The sequence below is a fragment of the Tamandua tetradactyla genome, chromosome 2 (assembly GCF_023851605.1).
Source record: "Tamandua tetradactyla isolate mTamTet1 chromosome 2, mTamTet1.pri, whole genome shotgun sequence".
Taxonomy (NCBI): domain Eukaryota; kingdom Metazoa; phylum Chordata; class Mammalia; order Pilosa; family Myrmecophagidae; genus Tamandua; species Tamandua tetradactyla.
In genome coordinates this window covers 150,822,603-150,845,083 of record NC_135328.1, presented here as the reverse complement: position 1 = coordinate 150,845,083, position 22,481 = coordinate 150,822,603, and the positions used below count along the sequence as shown (strand labels likewise).

Below are 22,481 nucleotides of genomic sequence, written 5' to 3'. Positions count from 1 at the left end.
GAATGAGCTGAGACTCAGCATCAAGGGACTGAGAAAAACCCTAGAATGAGCTGAGAATTAACATCAAGGGATTGAGAGAACCTTCTCGACCAAAGGGGGAAGAGTGAAATGAGACTAAGTGTCAATGGCTGAGAGATTCCAAACAGAGTTGAGAGGTTATCCTGGAGGTTATTCTTATGCATTAAGTAGATATCACCTTGTTGTTCAAGATGTAGGGGAGAGGTTAGAGGGAACTGCCTGAAAATGTAGAGCAGTGTTCCAGTAGCCATGTTTCTTGATGTTGATTGAACAATGATATAGCTTTCACAATGAGACTCTGTGAATGTGAAAACCTTGTGTCTGATGCTCCTTTTAGCTACTATATCAACAGAAGAGTAGAACATATGAAATAAAAATAAATAATAGGGGGAACAAATGTTAAAATAAATTCAGTTTGAAATGCTAGTGGTAAATGAAAGCGAGGGGTAAGGGGTATGGTATGTATAATCTTTTTTTTTTCCCTCTGTTATCATTTTATTTCTTTTTCTGTTGTCTTTTTATTTCTTTTTCTAAATTGATGCAAATGTTCTAAGAAATGATGAATATACAACTATGTGATGATATTAAGAATTACTGTTTGTATATGTAGAATGGAATGATATCTTAATGTTTTGTTTGTTAATTTTTTTTAATTAATAAAAAAGTTAAAAAAAAAAAAAAAAGAAATGGGATTTTATTAAAACATGGCTTTTCTTAGGGGGCATACTTCCTTTCAAACCAGCACAGACAGTTACCACTCTGGACTAAATGTGACTGCTATGGGAGCTTATGGTCTAGGCCCCAGTTTTCTTATAAGTATTTTCTAAATGGGATCATACAATGTTTGCTCTTTTGCTTCCGGCTTGTTTTGCCTTGCCAGGTATCCCCCAGGTTCATATGCATCGTTATGTGCTTCACAACCTCATTCCTTTTTGTGGCAGTACCATGTTTGGTCATACGTTTACACCATCTTGCGCCAGTCTGCTTCTCGGTTGATGCATCTTTCAGCCACCTCCATCTACTGGGCCTCACGTATGGTGTCCAGGGTCTGCTGTCCATCAGCACTCTCAATTTTGGATGGTTTGGTAGTTCCCAAGGGAAGGATGGCCACTGGGTGCACCCTCACCAGATGGAGGATCCAGCCCTCCCTCCGGCTCTTGTTCATCCCCTCATTGTGTACCGCGGTGTTGCTGCAGTGCTGTTGGTGTTTTCCTGTTGGACACAGCCCATAGTGTGTGGTAGGATTTTCTCCCGTATACCCTGAAACCGTACACTCGTTGTGCTGGGTTCATATTTTGCAGTGGTTCATGCAAGAGCTTGTTTGTATGTGTAGTGTTGATTGGTGGGACACACGGGTCTGTGCAGCCCCTTCGATCATACTCACCTTCAGTATGGTGATATTGTTTGTGGACCCACTGGTGAGCCACCTTCACTTCTCTCTATTCTGTTGCAGTTGGTTTCAACCTCACTGCGGACTGTTCACTCATCTCGAGCTTCTGTGTGTCTCTTGGTCCCCTATATTCTGTATTGTTAGCCTCTGATTTTGCCTTTACTGTGGTCAAAGAAGTGGAATCACAGTGTAAAAAAATAAAATAAAAAGAAGTAGGGATTAAGACATTCCCGGGTATACCAAAGTTGAATCACTTTGTCACTGCTAGACTGGCCGTACAAGAAATACTTACTGCATTCAATCTGTAGAGTGAAAGAAAAGGATGCTAGACAATTGACTGAAGCCGCATGAAGAAATACAGAGCTCTGGTAAAGATAATGGCATAGTGAATATAAATGCCAGTACTAATGTGTTTTTGGTTTGTAACTCCACTTTTCACTTCCTACAGGATCTAAAAGGAAAATGCCCAAAATGTAATGATAAATTAGTGGCTTTGGACTCATAATGCACAAACAGGCAATTTGTGATAAGAACTACATAAAGGTTGGGGGATGGAGGAGTATAAGAACGTAGTTTATGTGTACTATAAAATCAAATGATGTTATAGATTGAGAGTGTTAAATTTAAGCCCCGTGGTAACCACAAAGAAAACATCAGAGAATATGCAAACTCATTGTTTGTTTGTTAAGCTGCTAGAATGCAATATGCCAGAAACAAAATGGCTTTTAAAAAGGGGAATTTATTAAATTGCAAGTTTACAGTTCTAAGAACATGAAAATGCCCAGACTCAGGCATCCAGGGAACGATACCTTAATTCAAGAAAGGCCAGTGGGTCCACAATACTTTCTCAGCTGGAAAGTCACATGGCGATGTCTGCTAGGATTCCTTGGGGGTGTTCTCCTTCTGATCTCCTAAATCTCTGGCTGTGTAGCTCTCTCAGCTCTTTAACTTTTTCCAAAATGGTTCCCTCTTAAAAGGCTCCAGTAAGCAACCCCACCTTGAATGGGTAGAGACACATCTCCATGGAAACCATCTAATTGAAAGTTACCACCCACAATTGGGTGGGTCACATCTCCATGGAAACAATAAAAAATATCTCACCCAGCAATATTGAACGAGGATTAAAGGATATGGCTTTTCTGGGGTACACAATAGCTTCAAACTAGCATACTCATAAAGACAGAAAATAGAGTACAAGTCACCAGGAGTGGGGTGGCAGAGGCAGTGGAGACTTAATGCAAAATGAGTATAGGGTTTCTGTTTAAGGTAAAGGGGAAATTCTAGTAATGGATGGTGGTGAGGGTATTGCATGTCATGACTGTGATTAATCCCCACTGATTGGTATGTTTGAGAGGTTTTTGGATGGGCATATTTGTGTTGTGTTTGTGTTCTTCCCTTTAAAAAAGAAAGAGATATACTAAAAAGATAGTGAAAATTAATTGCTATGTATGATACTGGATTGGATCTAGGAAGGGAGGAGAAAAAGTTCATAAGGACAATATTGAGACATAAGAAAAAATTGGAATATAGAATGTCTGCATATATGTATATATGTATACATATCAACATACACTGATATATTGATATAACTAATATATCCATGTTAAATGTCTTGAACTTTATAATTGCACTTAACATGACTACCTAAGTGAATATCCTTATTCTTAGGAAATGTACATGGAAGTATTATGTATTCAAGGAGTATAATATGTGCCACCTGCTCTCAGAGGTTCAGAAAGAGATGGATGGATGGATGGATAATGTAGATAGATAACATAGGTAGATAGACAGGTAGATAAATACAGGGCTAGCCAGCTATGTAAGCAGATAAGGAAGGAAAACAGGGAGGGAGAGCAAAGTTTGCAAAATGGTAAAACTGGTAGACCTGGGTGGGGGGTGGTATATGTTGTAGTTCTCTGTATGAGGTTTGTATTTTTTTGCACCAGTCCTGTAAGTTTGAAACTATTTCAAAATAAAAAGTGGAAAAAAAATAAAAATTAAAAAAGCCTCTCTTAATGAACTTATTTGTATCAGGATTCAGATGTTTTGTTTTTTAAAACCAGGCTGGGTTTCTATAATGGCTGAAGCAATGAAATCTCAACACATTATGGAGGCCTCACATGCTGCCAGAACTCTGGCTAATCTAGACCGAGAAACTGTGAAAGAAAAATATCACGATGGTGTTTATGTGCTACATCCCCAGTACCGCACAAGGTAAGAAAGCCATTGGGCAAAAACTTGAGTTTTTAGTCAATTTCTGCATAATTTAAGTAAGTTTAATGCCTTGTAAATAAGTAAAATATCTTATTTACTGAAACAATTTGTCCATAATAACCTTGGAAGAATTGAAAGTTGTCATGAAAGCATACCAACTAGCAAAATTATCAGTGTTATTTTACATCCAAAATTTCCTGAAGGTTGTTTCATTCATCTTATAAAATGTATTACACTTATGCTTTGTAATGCATATTTCTTCTTTGTTTCAGGATCTGGGTTAATAAATGATTTGGATTGTACAGGTTAAAGCCGATAGGGAGATAGGACATTATTGTATGCAGACAGCTAATTTAGCCAAGGCCTAAAACTCAAGGGACTGGTGAGAAAGTTTATGCCAGGTATAAAAGTATCCATTGGCAGGGTTAAGTTTTAGTTAATTTGACTCATGCTCCTTCTTAAGGGTATTTCTTGTCACTACTTTCAGTTGAGTCGTTACTATAATAGTAAATATAGAAAGGACTACAATGAAAATATTATATATTTCCTAGATTTTTGTTAGGCATGTAAAAAAATTTAAAAGCTCAGAAAATTAAACTTTTTTTAAAATTTGAAAACCATATTAACTGGTTAATTCCAACTTGTAAATAAAATAGTATGGTAGTGCCTTTTATATGTGTATTTCATAGTTGTGTATATAATTTGAATAGCTGGCAAATAATAAATTATCTACAATTTTAAAAATATGTCATATCTAAAGAAAACTTTAGATTTACTCTTTCTGATAAGCATTATTTTCCTTGAATTTGGAAATCTCTTTATTGTGTACTGACTTTGAAACTACATTATATATATATATAAGAATAATAACTATTCTTATTTAAGTTTTAAGTACTTTTATTGATTTGTAGAATATTCTCATGGAATTCTCTGGAGAGTAATCTGGCGATGACATCTGTCACTTCATTGATCATTAAACCTGCAGTTTATTTGGTTGGTCTGACTGGCTGATTGGTGTCTCCATTTTTTTAAAAAAAAGGTGTTTCCATTTTACTAGGCAGTGAGCATGCTCCATATATCTCTTCATCAAAACACATAGGGCTCAGAGGGGGCCAAGATGGCGGCTTAGTAAGGTACGTGCGTCTTAGTTCCTCCTCCAGAGCAACTACTAGGTGAACAGAAACAGTGCAGAACAGCTCCCGGGGCCACGGCAGGGAATGGACACACAGCCTACCCCAGTCTGGACTGGCTAGTCTGACTGCGAGACTTTGCTGCGGTGAGATCCCCAAGTGGCGCGCGATTCCCTGAGCTGCGGCAGCTGTGGCAGCCGGAGCTCCTCCCTCCCTCCTTCCCGAGCCGGCTGAGAGTCTCGGAGAGGCAAGTTTCCCAAGCCGCGGCGGCCGGTGCCCCTCTTTTGCGGGCGGCTTCCTGGACTGGCTATGAGTCTCGGATCAGAGGGCTACCCAAGCCGCGGTGGCCGGCGACCGGTGCCCCCCACCCTGGGGGCGGCTTCCTGGTCCAGTGGCGATTTCCCCAGGCTGCGGCGGCCGGCGACCGATGTCCCTCCCCCGCGGGCGGCTTCCTGGTCCGGTGGCGAATTTCCCAGGCCGCAGCGGCCGGCGACCGTCGCCCCTCCCCCGTGGGCGGCTTCCTGGTCCGGTGGCAAATTCCCCGGACCGCTGCGGCCAGCGACCGACACCCCTCCAGGGAGAGGAGGGAATTTCCGACAGTGGCAGGGACTGGGTCCAACTACACCAATAGGGGAATTAATAAAGGAGCCACAGGGTCCCCTCAAGCCGCGGCGGCTGATGCCCCCACCACGCGCGGCCCCCCGGACCAACTGAGAGAATTGGATCGGAAATCCCCCAGGCCGCGGAGAACGGTGACCGGGGGGGATCCCTTCCAAACACGTGAGACAAACGTGTGCCACGAGCGCCACCTACTGGGCAGGATAAGAAAAACAGAACCCAGAGATTTCACAGAAAAATCTTACAAACTTGTTGGGTCTGACTCCCAGGGAAATCTGACTGAATGCCCAGACGCCAGCAGAAGATAACGGTCCACGCTCAGAAGATTGAGAATATGGCCCAGTCAAAGGAACAAACCAATAGTTCAAATGAGATACAGGAGCTGAGACAACTAATGCTGAATATATGAACAGAAATGGAAAACCTCCTCAAAAATGAAATCGATAAATTGAGGGAGGACATGAAGAAGACATGGGCTGAACAAAAAGAAGAAATAGAAAAACTGAAAAAACAAATCACAGAACTTAAGGAAGTGAAGGATAAAGTAGAAAAGATGGAAAAAACAATGGATACCTACAATGATAGATTTAAAGAGACAGAAGATAGAATTAGTGATTTGGAGGATGGAACATCTGAATTCCAAAAAGAAACAGAAACTATCAGGAAAAGAATGGAAAAATTTGAACAGGGTATCAGGGAACTCAAGGACAATATGAAGCGCACAAATATACGTGTTGTGGGTGTCCCAGAAGGAGAAGAGAAGGGAAAAGGAGGAGAAAAACTAATGGAAGAAATTATCACTGAAAATTTCCCAACTCTTATGAAAGACCTAAAATTACAGATCCAAGAAGTGCAGCACACCCCAAAGAGATTAGACCCAAATAGGCGTTCTCCAAGACACTTACTAGTTAGAATGTCAGAGGTCAAAGAGAAAGAGAGGATCTTGAAAGCAGCAAGAGAAAAACAATCCATCACATACAAGGGAAACCCAATAAGACTATGTGTAGATTTCTCAGCAGAAACCATGGAAGCTAGAAGACAGTGGGATGATATATTTAAAATACTAAAAGAGAAAAACTGCCAACCAAGACTCCTATATCCAGCAAAATTGTCCTTCAAAAATGAGGGAGAAATTAAAACATTCTCAGACAAAAAGTCACTGAGAGAATTTGTGACCAAGAGACCAGCTCTGCAAGAAATACTAAAGGGAGCACTAGAGTCAGAACCGAAAAGACAGAAGAGAGAGGTATGGAGAAGAGTGTAGAAAGAAAGAAAATCAGATATGATATATATAATACAAAAGGCAAAATGGTAGAGGAAAATATTATCCAAACAGTAATAACACTAAATGTTAATGGACTGAATTCCCCAATCAAAAGACATAGACTTGCAGAATGGATTAAAAAACAGGGCCTTCTATATGCTGTCTACAGGAAACACACCTTAGACCCAAAGATAAACATAGGTTGAAAGTGAAAGGTTGGAAAAAAATATTTCATGCAAATAAAAACCAGAAAAGAGCAGGAGTGGCTATACTAATATCCAACAAATTAGACTTCAAATGTAAAACAGTTAAAAGAGACAAAGAAGGACACTATCTACTAATAAAAGGAACAATTAAACAAGAAGACATAACAATCATAAATATTTATGCACCGAACCGGAATGCCCCTAAATACATGAGGAATACACTGCAAACACTGAAAAGGGAAATAGACACATATACCATAATAGTTGGAGACTTCAATTCACCACTCTCATCAATAGACAGAACATCTAGACAGAGGATCAAAAAAGAAATAGAGAATCTGAATATTACTATAAATGAGCTAGACTTAACAGACATTTATAGGACATTACATCCCACAACAGCAGGATACACCTTTTTCTCAAGTGCTCATGGATCATTCTCAAAGATAGACCATATGCTGGGTCACAAAGCAAGTCTTAACAAACTTAAAAAGACTGGAATCATACACAACACTTTCTCAGATCATAAAGGAATGAAGTTGGAAATCAATAATAGGTGGAGTGCCAGAAAATTCACAAATACGTGGAGGCTCAACAACACACTCTTAAACAACAAGTGGGTCAAAGAAGAAATTGCAAGAGAAATTAGTAAATACCTAGAGGCAAATGAAAACGAAAACACAACATATCAAAACTTATGGGACGCAGCAAAGGCAGTGCTAAGAGGGAAATTTATTGCCCTAAATGCCTATATTAGAAAAGAAGAAAAGGCAAAAATTCAGGAATTAACTGTCTACTTGGAAGAACTGGAGAAAGAACAGCAAACTAATCGCAAAGCAAGCAAAAGGAAAGAAATAACAAAGATTAGAGCAGAAATAAATGAAATTGAAAACACGAAAACAATAGAGAAAATCAATAAGACCAGAAGTTGGTTCTATGAGAAAATCAATAAGATTGATGGGCCCTTAGCAAGATTGACAAAAAGAAGAAGAGAGAGGATGCAAATAAATAAGATCAGAAATGGAAGAGGAGACATAACCACTGACCTCACAGAAATAAAGGAGGTAATAACAGGATACTATGAACAACTTTACGCTAATAAATACAACAATTTAGAGGAAATGGACGGGTTCCTGGAAAGAAATGAACAACCAACTTTGACTCAAGAAGAAATAGATGACCTCAACAAACCAATCACAAGTAAAGAAATTGAATCAGTCATTCAAAAGCTTCCTAAAAAGAAAAGTCCAGGACCAGACGGCTTCACATGTGAATTCTATCAAACATTCCAGAAAGAATTAGTACCAACTCTCCTCAAACTCTTCAAAATAATCGAAGTGGAGGGAAAACTACCTAATTTATTCTATAAAGCCAACATCACCCTCATACCAAAACCAGGCAAAGATATTACAAAAAAAGAAAACTGCAGACCAATTTCTCTAATGAATATAGATGCAAAAATCCTCACTAAATTCTAGCAAATCATATCCAACAACACATTAAAAGAATTATACATCATGACCAAGTAGGATTCATCCCAGGTATGCAAGGATGGTTCAACATAAGAAAATCAATTAATGTAATACACCATATCAACAAATCAAAGCAGAAAAATCACATGATCATCTCAATTGATGCAGAGAAGGCATTTGACAAGATTCAACATCCTTTCCTGTTGAAAACACTTCAAAAGATAGGAATACAAGGGAACTTCCTTAAAATGATAGAGGGAATATATGAAAAACCCACAGCTAATATCATCCTCAATGGGGAAAAATTGAAAACTTTCCCCCTAAGATCAGGAACAAGACAAGGATGTCCACTATCACCACTATTATTCAACATTGTGTTGGAGGTTCTAGCCAGAGCATTTAGACAAGAAAAAGAAATACAAGGCATCAAAATTGGAAAGGAGGAAGTAAAACTATCACTGTTTGCAGATGATATGATACTATACGTCGAAAACCCGGAAAAATCCACAACAAAACTACTAGAGCCAATAAATGAGTACAGCAAAGTAGCAGGTTACAAGATCAACATTCAGAAATCTGTAGCATTTCTATACACTAGTAATGAACAAGCTGAGGGGGAAATCAAGAAACGAATCCCATTTACAATTGCAACTAAAAGAATGAAATACCTAGGAATAAATTTAACTAAAGAGACAAAAAACATATATAAAGAAAACTACAAAAAGCTGTTAAAAGAAATCACAGAAGACCTAAATAGATGGAAGGGCATACCTTGTTCATGGATTGGAAGACTAAATATAGGTAAGATGTCAATCCTACCTAAATTGATTTACAGATTCAATGCAATACCAATCAAAATCCCAACAACTTATTTTTCAGAAATAGAAAAACCAATAAGCAAATTTATTTGGAAGGGCAGGGTGCCCCGAATTGCTAAAAACATCTTGAGGAAAAAAAACGAAGCTGGAGGTCTCGCACTGCCTGACTTTAAGGCATATTATGAAGCCACAGTGGTCAAAACAGCATGGTATTGGCATAAAGATAGATATATCAACCAATGGAATCGAATAGAGTGCTCAGATATAGACCCTCTCATCTATGGACATTTGATCTTTGATAAGGCAGTCAAGCCAACTCACCTGGGACAGAACAGTCTTTTCAATAAATGGTGCCTAGAGAGCTGGATATCCATATGCAAAAGAATGAAAGAAGACCCGTATCTCACACCCTATACAAAAGTTAACTCAAAATGGATCAAAGATCTAAAATTAGGTCTAAGACCATAAAACAGTTAGAGGAAAATGTAGGGAGATATCTTATGAATCTTACAATTGGAGGCAGTTTTATGGACCTTAAACCTAAAGCAAGAGCACTGAAGAAGGAAATGAATAAATGGGAGCTCCTCAAAATTAAACACTTTTGTGCACCAAAGAACTTCATCAAGAAAGTAGAAAGACAGCCTTCACAATGGGAGACAATATTTGGAAATGACATATCAGATAAAGGTCTAGTATCCAGAATTTATAAAGAGATTGTTCAACTCAACAACAAAAAGACAGCCAACCCAATTACAAAATGGGAAAAAGACTTGAACAGACACCTCTCAGAAGAGGAAATACAAATGGCCAAAAAGCACATGAAGAGATGCTCAATGTCCCTGGCCATTAGAGAAATGCAAATCAAAACCACAATGAGATATCATCTCACACCCACCAGAATGGCCATTATCAACATAACAGAAAATGACAAGTGCTGGAGAGGATGCGGTGAAAGAGGCACACTTATCCACTGTTGGTGGGAATGTCAAATGATGCAACCACTGTGGAAGGCAGTTTGGCGGTTCCTCAAAAAGCTGAATATAGAATTGAGAATATAGAATTCTCAAAGGAATTAAGGGCAAAAACTCAAACAGACATTTGCACACCAATGTTTATAGCAGCATTATTTTCAATTGCAAAGAGATGGAAACAGCCAAAATGTCCATCAACAGACAAGTGGCTAAACAAACTGTGGTATATACATACGATGGAATATTATGCAGCTTTAAGACAGGATAAACTTATGAAGCATGTAATAACATGGATGGACCTAAAGAACATTATGCTGAGTGAGTCTAGCCAAAAACTAAAAGACAAATACTGTATGGTCCCAATGATGTGAATCGACATTCGAGAATAAACTTGGAATATGTCATTGGTAACAGAGTCCAGCAGGAGTTAGAAACAGGGTAAGATAATGGGTAATTGGAGCTGAAGGGATACAGACTGTGCAACAGGACTAGATACAAAAACTCAAAAATGGACAGCACAATAATACCTAATTGTAAAGTAATCATGTTAAAACACTGAATGAAGCTGCATCCGAGCTATAGGTTTTTGTTTTGTTTTGCTTTGTTTTGTTTTGTTTTTACTACTATTACTTTTATTTTTTTCTCTATATTAACATTCTATATCTTTTTCGGTTGTGTTGCTAGTTTTTCTAAACCGATGCAAATGTACTAAGAAACAATGATCACGCATCTATGTGATGATGTTAAGAATTACTGATTGCATGTGTAGAATGGTATGATTTCTAAATGTTGGGTTAATTTCTTTTTTTCCGTTAATCAATTAAAAAAAAAAAAAAAAACACATAGGGCTCCACAGTAAACCTGTGCTCCTAAAGCTAGCCTTAAGTTAATTTTATGTCACATAAACCTAGTACACAGAGAGTGCTATATAGACTTTTACCAAAGCAGTAATGCATTTATTCTGCTTCTTTTTAAAACTCTCTCCCCCCCAATTAGTGAGCCCATTAAAGCAGATGTCCTTTTCATTCATGGCCTGATGGGAGCAGCATTCAGAACATGGCGCCAGCAGGACTGTGATCAGGTTTTAATTGAAAAGCCGCCTGAGGATGAAGATAGATATACAACGTGTTGGCCCAAGGTAAGGAGCAGCTAACTCTAGTAGGCCACTGTTTTAGTTTGTTAAAGCTACCAAATGCAATATACCAGAAATGGAATGGCTTTTAAAAAGGGAATTTATTGAGTTGCAAGTTTACAGTTCTAAGGCTATAAAAAGGTCCAAACCAAGGCATCCAGAGAAAGATACCTTGGCTCAAGAAAGGTCGATGAGTCCTAAATACCTCTGAAAGCTGTAAAGGCACATGGCGACATATGCTAGCTTTTCTTTCCAGCCCTCTCATTTCAAAAGACTTCCCTAGGGGTGTTTCTTTCTTCATCTCCAAAGGTCTCTGGCTGTGTAGGTTCTGAAGCTTTTTCCAAAATGGTTCCCTCTTAAGACCCACCTTGAATGGGCGGAGATACATCTCCATGGAAACTACCTAATCAAAAGGTACCACCCACAATTGGGTGGGTCACATCTCCACAGAAACAATTTAAAAGATCCCACCCAGTAAAGTATTGAATTAGGATTAAAGAACATGACTTTTCTGAGGTACACAACAATTTCAAACTAGCGCAGCCACCTTTATACGTGATACCCACCAGCCTTTGGAGCTCTCTTTGTGACTGACTTTTCTAGGATTTTTTTCCATGAACTTTCTCTTTCCCTCAGGGACACTTTTATGTTATATGTTAATAGCTGGGCTTGTCCCACCATATGTTATGTCATTTCCCATGAGGGTGCAGTTTGTGACTCTAAAGGAGAATATTCCATTAAGTGAAAAATAAAAGTGACCAAGGGCCAGTGATAGTTCACATCTATTAAAAACAATGTAATATTAGGCTAAACAGTGGGAGAAAGATCAAAGGTGATGGTGGATTTATAAAGAGAAAGTAGGATTTAACAAATGAGTAGGATTGCTGAATCATTATATTGATATTTCTTTTAGCCTCCAGTGTCTTAGACAAGCTAGAAGTAACAACCTAAAATTGTGGAATTGTCACCCACACCAAACTCTGATGTCTGTTCTACAACTGATTGTTGTATGCTTTGAAATTTATTGCTTTTTTCCTATATATGTTATTTTTCACAAAAAATAAAAACAAAGTCAGTTGTGATGATAAAAAGACATATTCCTTCTAGCCTCTAATGTTATGTGGCAGCTAGAAGGAAAAATCTGAGCTGATGGAATTGTAGCCCATGACAAACTCGGGGATCTGTACTGTAATTACTTGTTGAAGAGTGCCTTGAAAACTATTGCTTTTTTCATTCTTTGCTTTGTATATGTATTATATTATACAATAAAATGTTTAAAAAATAATATATTAGGAACATAATTAGATTCATAATAGCTAATTCTCTTATTTCAGTAATGATAAAAATAGAATGACTTTGAAAGAGTAAAATTTACCTTGGATTTCTTTGACCTTACTTCTTCCAAAGAGCCTTAACTCTGGAATGAACTGATTGGATGGAATTTGTCTTAAGCTCATTTAAAATTGATACTACATATATGTCTGAATAGTTTTTAAAACATTTTTGTTGAGATATCTTCACACACCATACAGTCCATCCAAAGAATACAATCAGTGGCTCACAATATCATCACATAGTTGTGTATTCATCATCATGAGCATTTATAGAATTTATATCAATCTAGAAAAAGAAATAAAAAGGCAAAAGAAAAAAATCATACAACCCACATCCCTACCCCTCCCTCTCATTGATCACTAGTAACAAATAGCTTTTTTTACCACTACTTCTTACCTTCACAAAGGTTTTTTAATCAAATAGAAGGAATTGCATATACTTTCTCTCTGGTGACATTCTACAGTAGCAGAAACTGTAACTGTTATCATTATCTCTGAAATCTCAGGTCCAAACTCTAACCATGAGACTGGTCTGGAGACTTTTGGTCTGGAGTAATAGCTTTCTATTAAAAGCTTTCAAAAAGCCAGTTTGATCTAGATTCTAAAAATGGGCCTTGCTTTTGGTCATAAGCAGATTAAAATTGAGCATATTCTCTTGAAACCTGTATTGGCTTAAGATGTAAATATTGACACAACTTTGTGACCAGAGACATAAAAAATAAAATGCTAGAATTGTTTTTCTTTTAAACCAGTCTTTCAGAAATTTGGAATTGCTTTTATAGTCACCTTCGAATTTTATTTCACTGCCATTTTAAATTAGTTGTCACTATCATAAGAGGCCTTTAGTTATGAATTTCAATTACCAGGAAGTAATGGGGTCAGTGGAAATTCATTTATTTCTTTTGTACCTTTTATTTTACTTAGACATGGTTAGCAAGAGACTGTCCTGCCCTTCGAATTATATCTGTGGAGTATGACACCAGCCTCAGTGACTGGAGAGCAAGGTGCCCTATGGAAAGGTAACAGGGGAAAATGCCTTCAGACTAGGGGGGAGGGGAAGGTTCAAGATCACAAGTGGATTACCTGGGGTGGGAGCTGATTTTTGTCTTTTAATGCCACCGACAGTATTTTCTTCTGAAAAATTAACTTTTTTCCTCTTCTTCTAGAGGGAGTTAACTGAAAATAAACAACCACATAGAATAAGGCTTACATATATTGTCAGTGTTGGATTATACAGGAAAGTGGTTTTTTTGCTACTCAAAGTAAATGTGATGCTTTTTCCTTTTGTGTTCACAATGATATCAGCTAAAGGAGGCAAACCAAAAAGATGCTAAGCAGTGTAGGCTACTTATATACATAGGAAAAAGCAGTGGATTTCTAGGCTACAGGATCCAGATTGTAGCCTGATTCTACCTTTGACTCACAGGGTAACCTTTGTAACAGTCACTCGGCTTGTCTGGGAAGCTTTGCTACACATTGAGAGGGTTACTCTAAATCAGTATGATTAAAGGTCCTCTCTGGAAGGGACCACACTTAGGTGCTGAGGACAAACAGGTGGCAAGACTCCAGGTCTCCATCTGCATTTTACCTGGTAGTACAAGGCATATAGTAGGTTGTATATAGCTCTGAAAAGGTTATTATTTGAAAAGAGGATTCTATAGATAAAAAGATTGAAACATACTAATTTTGAAGTTCCCCTTCAGTTTGAAATAACAAACCCAAATGACGAAAGCTTAATATTTGCAGTGAAAGTACAAGTAGAACTAAATCGCAGTAACTGCTGACTTCACGTAGGTGACTTTACAGAGGATAACTGCATGGTCGTTAGTCACCTTTCCATTGTCAGGCCAGGGAACCAGAAAAGACACCGTCCACATTGGTAGAGGCAGTTGGTATGAGACCCAGGTTTAACTGTAAAAATTGCCAGAAACATTAGATGTCCAGACCTTTCTTGTTTAATAAAATGAATGACTTTTTCTGGGCTTAGGTATTCCCAGTGATGCCAGTGTTGACAAGTTACAAATAGAGAATGAGCAGTTTCAAAAATTAAGCAGAGAATATGGGGGTTATTCCTAACTCCAAAATATAGTTACAAGTTCTTGCTTTAAATAATTGGATGGCAAAATATGGGTTATCGATAGCATCCTGCACGTCTACTGTTTTCCTTTTGTCCAGAAAGTCTATTGCATTCAGAAGTGATGAACTTCTTAGGAAGCTCAGAGCTGCTGGTGTCGGGGACAGGCCAATGATCTGGGTATCTCATAGCATGGGAGGTAAGTATGGTTCCGTTTCTGCATGGTGAGAACTGTGAGGTTGTCAGCCATGTGGCTGGCCTGAGGTCACTGTCTCTCTCAGTTTTATTTAATAGTGGCCCTTGTTAGTTCCTGAATTAACGTTTTTGGCTTTGCCTAGGAGTTTCTGAATTACTGCTCTCCTTCCATGAAGGAGAAGGGGACAGTTAGAAACAAATCATAGCAAAGGGATATGAGTTTGACAACTTAATGCTTTCATGTGGTGATAATAGGAATCCGAGGCAGTCCCTGGCTGTTTAAGCCCTGCTTCTGACTACCCTCCCAGCATTCCTGGCTGGTCAAGGGGCTCCCTTTCTTCCTCCCTGAAGAGAACCCTCCTCCTCACTATAGCAGAGTCCACTGCTGCTTCTGGCTCCCTCGCCACCTGCTGGCCAGCCTGCCCAGAGCCTTCTGAGGTAGAGACATGCTCTCAAGTGTCCGACCCATTGCTTTATACCGGATACCCTGCTCCTGGAAGCCCACTCTCCCCCTCCCTCCCAAACCCCTACCATCCAGCTCTAAAATTTTCACCATCCACAGCCCCTTGTGCCCTCTGAGATCCCATTACCCTCTGTGTGATCTGTGTTCTCTGTAGGCTCTTAACCCTGGGGTGAGGGGACAGAAGAGAAGGTGCTTCTTCCATAAAAGCTTTGTTTTTGGTGGGGAATAGGCTTGATGAGCCCAGCATCTTGGTATGGGCCGTCAGTGGGCTGCTGAGGGCAGGATGGAGACAGGAGCCCCCAACACAGGCGGCATCTAACCTCCCCTCCCCGGGACAGTGTCTTCTGCCCCGAGCAGAGCATCTGCCTTACAAACGTGTTTCCAGCCCCTCAGCTGGCTGTAGGCTAGTGCTGTGTATTCTAGAGGAGCACGAGCATTAGCACGTGTTACTGTTTTGAGGCCTTGTTTAATATACTACAGAGAATTATTGCTTAAACCTTTTTTTTAAAAGGTAGCTTTCTCTGTGTTTGTTTTGACCCCCCATCCCCTTTTTTTAATTAAGAATGGAGGAAAAGAAAATAACTTACACATTTCTTTCCCCTTTCTTCTGTATGGCTAGGTCTTCTTGTCAAAAAGATGCTGTTGGAAGCCTCTAAGAAGCCAGAAATGAGGACTGTTATAAACAATACCAGAGGAATGATTTTTTACAGTGTCCCTCATCATGGGTCCCATTTGGCTGAATACTCTGTTAATATTCGCTATCTTCTCTTTCCCTCTTTGGAAGTCAAAGAGCTCAGCAAAGGTAATGCTTATTTTTTGTCGCCAAGGGAATTGGGGTTATGGTAACATCAGCTATACAAGAGAAGGGGACAAAAAAGTTTCTTCTTTGAATAAACTGGCATTTAAAAACCCAGTCTATTCAAAGAATGAACAAATAAATGATTTAAACAATTATTGCTTTCTGTAAGCTCTTTGAGGGGAGGGTGCCCGTCTTACTCATCCTTTTTTATCGAGATGCCTTGTGCTTGGTAGATGCCAAATAAATTTTTGGATTAATCAACTTTTTTTCTTTATGTGGGCAGGCACCATCAACTTTTTTTTTTAATCCCATGTAGCAGCACCTAGAATTCTGGTGTTTGATCATTGCTGTTTTGTTTTTTTAAGAAGGAAACATATTTAAAAGAATTACTGGAAAAAAAAGTTTCTAAACTAGTTCAGTCAACATAGAGAAGAAAAAAAGTCACTCTCCATCTCCACGGTCCAGAAATAACCATTAACACTTGGGTGTGACTCCCTTCGGGCCTTCTTTAGTGCACCCACAACTAAATATAGATGCACGTATTTTTTCGGTAAAAATCTAGGGGATATAATACATATTGTTCTGTAGCTTCTTAATTGATTGAGTTTTCTATATTATAGAAAACTAGAGGCATTTAGACAGAGGGGTGTCTCCCCATAAGGAGTTGTTGTTTGACATCATGGAGAGCCTACAGGAAAAGTATATAGAAACTAGTTCTATGGCATAGAATTAAAGTAGTTGTACCTATCTTTATTTATATATATGTATATTGTCTCACTTTATTATTTGTGTATGAGTTGTGCTCAGACTATCCATGGAAAAAAAAATGTTTGGACTTGTTTGGTACCCTCTCTTTTTATCCTTGCTGTTCTTTTGATGAAGTATAATAATAACTTAAATACTAGGTTCAATATAATTTAAAATTAGAAAAATTTAATGGCTTGCTTTAAGTATTGTTCCAAATTTCCAGTGAACTACATTTTTCCATGAGTTTGGGGGAAAAAATCATCAGCTGTTAAAATATAAATGCACATTTGAGGTTTTCAGCATATTAATTTTAAAGCACGATACTTGATTAAGCATTTTCTCTTTTTGAAACTCATGTCAGTCAGAGCTTGGAGCCCCTGGCTCAAATCTTAAATGCCAGTTGTCTTTTTATTTATATTTTCTATTTATTCTGCATTTTGGAGAGTTCCTTTGATCTTTGATTTTTTTTTTCCAGTCAGATTTTATTTTCTAAGACACTTTCCTGTTCTCTGGTTGTTCTTTACTCATATCATTCTCTGCTTTTGTGGCTGTAATATGTTTTCAAATCATCCCAAAAATATGAATTAGTGGGTATTAAAAAGTTCCTTTTTTGTTTCTTCATTTGGTTGTTTCCTCTGTAGTCAAGTTTACTGTTTGCATATCTGTGTTCTGTGTCTTGTAGGTCGTGGGCTTTTCTGTAATACCTGGTGCTTCTTGGTTGCACTTTCTTATTTTAGGAAGGGGGCGTGCACTGTGAGATGGCTGACAGGCTTTGCTGGCCAGAGGCTATGCTTTAGGGTCAGCCTGAGGGTGCTGACCACAGACTGTGGGAACCCTGCAGTCTCCACCCACCAGTCTTCCCTGGGCTACTTGGTCGTGCCAGCCAGAAATGTGATGAAATCACTTCCTCTGCTGGCTCTCCTCTCAATTCTGAACTGTTTTTATTCCTTTACTCTCATTTTAATGATGTCTTGGGACAGAAAACAAACGTGTACACAAGTTACCACATTAACTCTGAACCCTAATTTCCTCTCCAAATTTGAAAAGTTAATATATTTTATTATGAATTGGGTAAACAGAACTTGTTACAACCTTATTCTCTGATTTTTCAGATTCTCCTGCACTTAAAACACTACAGGATGACTTTCTGGAGTTTGCTAAAGATAAAAACTTCCAGGTGTTAAATTTTGTAGAAACGCTACCAACCACTATTGGCAGCATGCTTAAACTCCATGTGGTAACTGTGGAATCAGCAGGTATTTCCTCTTTTGAAACTCACTGGCCTCTATATGCATAGTTGGTGATAAACCAGCATTTAATTATAAATGTCAGTTTTTATGTTCCGCTCCTCAGGCTCAGGAGACAGTTTCATGAAGATCTAGATTCCAATTCTGTTACTCTTTCAGCCACTGGTTGAATCTCTGCAAATGTACAACCCTAGCATTACTCCCTGCCTTCCCTTCTTTTAAGTGCTTAGATGACAAAGGTTAATTGACTAAGTCGAACTTAGCAGTCAACACTGAATTTTACTGCATTTCAGAGCTATTGAAAGGAGCATTTCATTTAACAGATTGGAAGCTGCATGTGAAAACTTAAAAGCAACTAAAGGTTTTGAAGGTTTAGTAAAATAGAAAATATATGGGGAATATTCAAGCAGCAGAAATTCCAATGGGGGGAAAAACCTAGTGTTAAAGTACAATTCTTTCAGATAGGCCATGATGGCTCAACAGGCAGAGTTCTCACCTGCCATGCCAGAGACCTGGGTTCGATTCTTAGTGCTTGCCCATGTGAAAAAAAAAAAAAAAAGAAAAAAAAGTACAATTCATTCATACTCTCAGGGTTGAGGGAAATGGCCAATATGTGCTACTGGGGCATATTGTAATAGACAGTAGGTTGTTTGAGGGCAGGGCTTACATCTCAACTCGCTTAATAGCATCCTGTGTTACCCAGTACATAGTAGATGCCCCATAAATTCTGTGACCTGAGATGCTTTTCCCTCACCAGGCTGACTCCTCAGCTTGCAGGTCATCTCTGGGAACCCTTTTCTGGTCACCTCTGAGGCTGGGTTAGGTGCTGTCCCTGGCGCCTCGACCACACTGTGAGTTCCTTGAGGCCAGGCGTAGTGTGCATCTGTAACGCCTGCCAAATGAGACTTCAGTCCGCAAAATGATTTTCGTCCTAACTTACCGTATGTTATCTCAGTAAAATTAAAAACACTTAATACTTGTTGTAGAACTTAAAGCTGCTTAACTTAAAGTAATATGTATGGGTGAAGAGTTACTCTTTCTTAGTTGAAGAACTTGAGTTCAGAGGACAGCTGCCAAATGTTTAAAAAGAAGCTAAAAGCAGAATTGATATTGTGGACCAGCTACTTGTAGTGACACACCTTATCATGCCTCGGTCCAACCTCTTCTTCCATGTCACCAGGAGGCCCGTCTTCCTTTAGAGCCCCCACTTACGTTCCTCACCTTTTGTACCTCTTCTCACTTTCATCTAGGTGGACTTTGTTAAATTGAAACATCATAAACTCTTACAAGTCTCTCAAGCAATCAAGCACTAAATCATCTCCCCAACACTTTACCCCCTCCACCCCCTGGTGGAGTGATCTTGGATTTGGGTATAGAATGGGCCATATGTAAGACGGTCTCAGTCCCCTCATCAAGACAAAGATGTGCATCATAAAGTTCCTAGTAGAAACTCTGGTTAAAAACCAAAGTGTGGAATATTTTACTAATAACCTGCAGAGATAGGAAGGTTTTGAGCATGATCGTGCACAGGCTCTGCTCACTATTACATTTGGGGAAGTAGGGCAGACCACACATAAAGAATTTATGAAAAGCCTAAAATTATAATCATACTTACTGAGAATCCATTCTTGTTTAAATTAGTCAAGTATAACTTAACCCAGACAAACTTCAAGTTCCTTTGTCTTATAAGTCCCTTGTTACCACTAAACCAACATTTAGAACTACCCATTTGGCTTCCTTCAGTATTGGCAAGGGGGAGATTCGTATTTTTACTTAGATTTTATTGACATTTTTGTTTTCTTCAGATTTAGGCATTGGAGATCTAATTCCTGTGGATGTTAACCATTTAAACATTTGTAAGCCAAAGAGAAAGGATGCTTTTTTGTATCAACGTACCTTACAATTCATCCGTGAAACTTTAGCCAAAGACCTTGAAAATTAAGTCGTCGTATTCTGTTTTTCATATGTGAACATTAATATGAGAAACTTGGTGTTCTTTCCCTTTTTTAAGCTCCAAGCAACCCTGCAAACATAGTAATGATGGCATCAACACAGTCTGGAATATGTTGTAGGCAGCAGAACATGGTTTTCAGTTCATGAACTGGAAAGCACAGAAGTAGCAATCAAAGGATGAAAGACTAAGTCAGATTGCTTCAACTTGTAAGAAATGCCTTGTGTGCCAGTTTGTGCCACAGCGTTGTGCCTAGTGGCACAGATGGGAGCTGCCGTGATAGAGAATAACCTTTTTCATGAGTGACTGGCTCTGGGCTCACACTGGGAGAGGAACTGGTGAAGGAGAGCTGTCATCAGCCCATCACAGAAATGCCACTTGCAGAGCACCTAAAATGGAGAGAAGAATGAACCAGAACATAAAAGAGACTTTTTTTTGTTCTTGGGATCCAAGTGATGTGAGTTTTTAAAAGTATACCCATGTAAGTCATCTGCTGCTGTATTATTGATAACTTGGTTAGACCCATTGTTATGCATGGCTCAGTTTCATTATGTTTTTATTTTCATATTGCTGAGACAAACCTTATTTTAAAAATTCTGCTTATACTATTTCTTTCCAGACTGTAACTACCTATACTGGTAGTTTGTCCTAGATAAGGATAAAGTAGCTAATCCATTATGATCATAGTATGAAATAAAACTATTCTAAGCCATTATATATAATAGCAATAATAGTATGAATCTCAGATTTTAGTTAGCTGAGTGTATCTTTCTTGTTCATTGGGAAGTGGTATTTATTGACCTGCAGCATGTGAGAAATAGGAACTCATGTTGGTGGACTTTTCAAAAAAGTAATTTTAATAATTGAGATATTAACGACATACAATAAAATTCATCCTTTTTAAGTGTATAGTTTACTTTAATATATTCAGAGTTGTACAGCCCTCATCACTAATTTCAGAATGTTTTCATTACCCCAGAAGTGACCCCATACCCATTAGCAGTCAGTTCCCATTTTGCCTCTTCACTCAGCCCCTGGCAACTACTACGCCACCGTTCACAGGTATTTCATATTAAAGGAATCACACAATTTAGCCTGTGAGTGGCTTCTTTTATTTAGCATGTTTTCAAAGTTCATCCATGAGGCAGTGCTTTTTTTTTAAGCTGAATAATATTCCATCGTATGGATGTGCCATGTTTAGTTTATCTGTTCATCATTTGATGGACATTTAGGGTCTTTCAATTTGGGGGCTATTATGAATAATGCTGCTATGAACATTCATATACAAGTTTCTGTGTGCATGTATGTTTTCAGTTCTCTTGCATATAAGTCTAGGAATGTAATTGCTAGGCCATATGGTAAGTCTATGTTTAACGTTTTAAAAATGATGGATTTTGTAGAATGGAATAGTCAAAGCTAAAACTAGAGTACTAGTCATCTGAAGGTAAACTGGGGTCATGAGAAAGCCTATCAACAGCCAATGTTAATTTTGCAACAGAAGTGACTTAACCACTGGTTTTATTGTATAGATACGGCGAATATTTGAGGCATACCTTCTGGAATTTTCATCTCTCTGTAATATGAAATACTTCTGTGTGATTTAGTTTTTGACATCTGGTATAAAAATATGTCCATGAGAAAAATGTAAACATATTCAATAAATGTCATTTTAAAGTATATGTAGACCTGATTGTGCTTTCATGTTAGATGTTGAACATTCCCCAAACGGTTCAAATCCATTAGAAATTTGCTCTATAAAAAGTGGTGTTTTGTATGAATTCTTATTAAGGCAGAAGGCAAAATTAGTGTAATTGCCAAGAAATTCCCAAAGTTAGAACTAGCCATGCTTGTAAACATTCCAGTTCTTAACTGCTTTCAGCTGAGCCTTGCAGGTTAGAACACTGTCATGGAGTTTTTTTGTTTTCTTTTTTTTTTTTTTGATTTTTAATAAAACCAATCAACACACAATATGAACATTCTTTTTCTTCATCACATAGTTGTATATTCATCATCATGATCATTTCTTAGAACATTTGTATCAATTCAGAAAAAGAAATAAAAAGAAAACAAAAAAATTCATACATACCATACCCCTTACCCCTCCCTTTCAATGATCACTAGCATTTTAATCTACTCAATTTATTTTAACATTTGTTCCCCTATTATCAATTTATTTTTAATCCATATGTTTTACTCATCTGTCCATAATGTAGATAAAAGAGCATCAGATTCAAGGTTTTCACAATCACACAGTCACATTGCAAAAGCTATATCATTATACAATCATCTTCAAGAAACGTGGCTACTGGAACACAGCTCTACATTTTCAGGCAGTTCCCTCCAGCCTCTCTGTTATGCCTTAACTAAAAAGGTATTATCTATTAAATGCTTAACGCATAACCTCCCGGATAACCTCTCAACTCAGTTTGGAATCTCTC

The 22,481-nt window shown here is 38.2% G+C and overlaps 1 protein-coding gene across 13 annotated transcripts in view; it reads left to right on the top strand.

Annotated features, from left to right (window-relative positions):
• Nucleotides 1–21,720, top strand: part of SERAC1 (serine active site containing 1) — a 228,164-nt gene extending 206,444 nt beyond the window's left edge. For 10 of the 13 annotated variants that reach the window (XM_077149372.1, XM_077149371.1, XM_077149369.1 and 7 more), the window contains 7 exons: nucleotides 3,472–3,622; nucleotides 11,098–11,239; nucleotides 13,492–13,586; nucleotides 14,743–14,840; nucleotides 15,919–16,101; nucleotides 17,958–18,101; nucleotides 19,898–21,720. In XM_077149372.1, coding sequence (XP_077005487.1) covers nucleotides 3,472–3,622; nucleotides 11,098–11,239; nucleotides 13,492–13,586; nucleotides 14,743–14,840; nucleotides 15,919–16,101; nucleotides 17,958–18,101; nucleotides 19,898–20,034 — 950 coding nt within the window. In that variant the 3' untranslated portion in view covers nucleotides 20,035–21,720. Of the gene's footprint in view, nucleotides 1–3,471; nucleotides 3,623–11,097; nucleotides 11,240–13,491; nucleotides 13,587–14,742; nucleotides 14,841–15,918; nucleotides 16,102–17,957; nucleotides 18,102–18,849; nucleotides 19,034–19,897 lie in introns of all 13 variants that reach the window. The other 3 variants (XR_013170847.1, XR_013170848.1, XM_077149376.1) reach the window with 3 other exon arrangements.
• The last annotated feature ends 761 nt before the right edge of the window (nucleotides 21,721–22,481 follow it).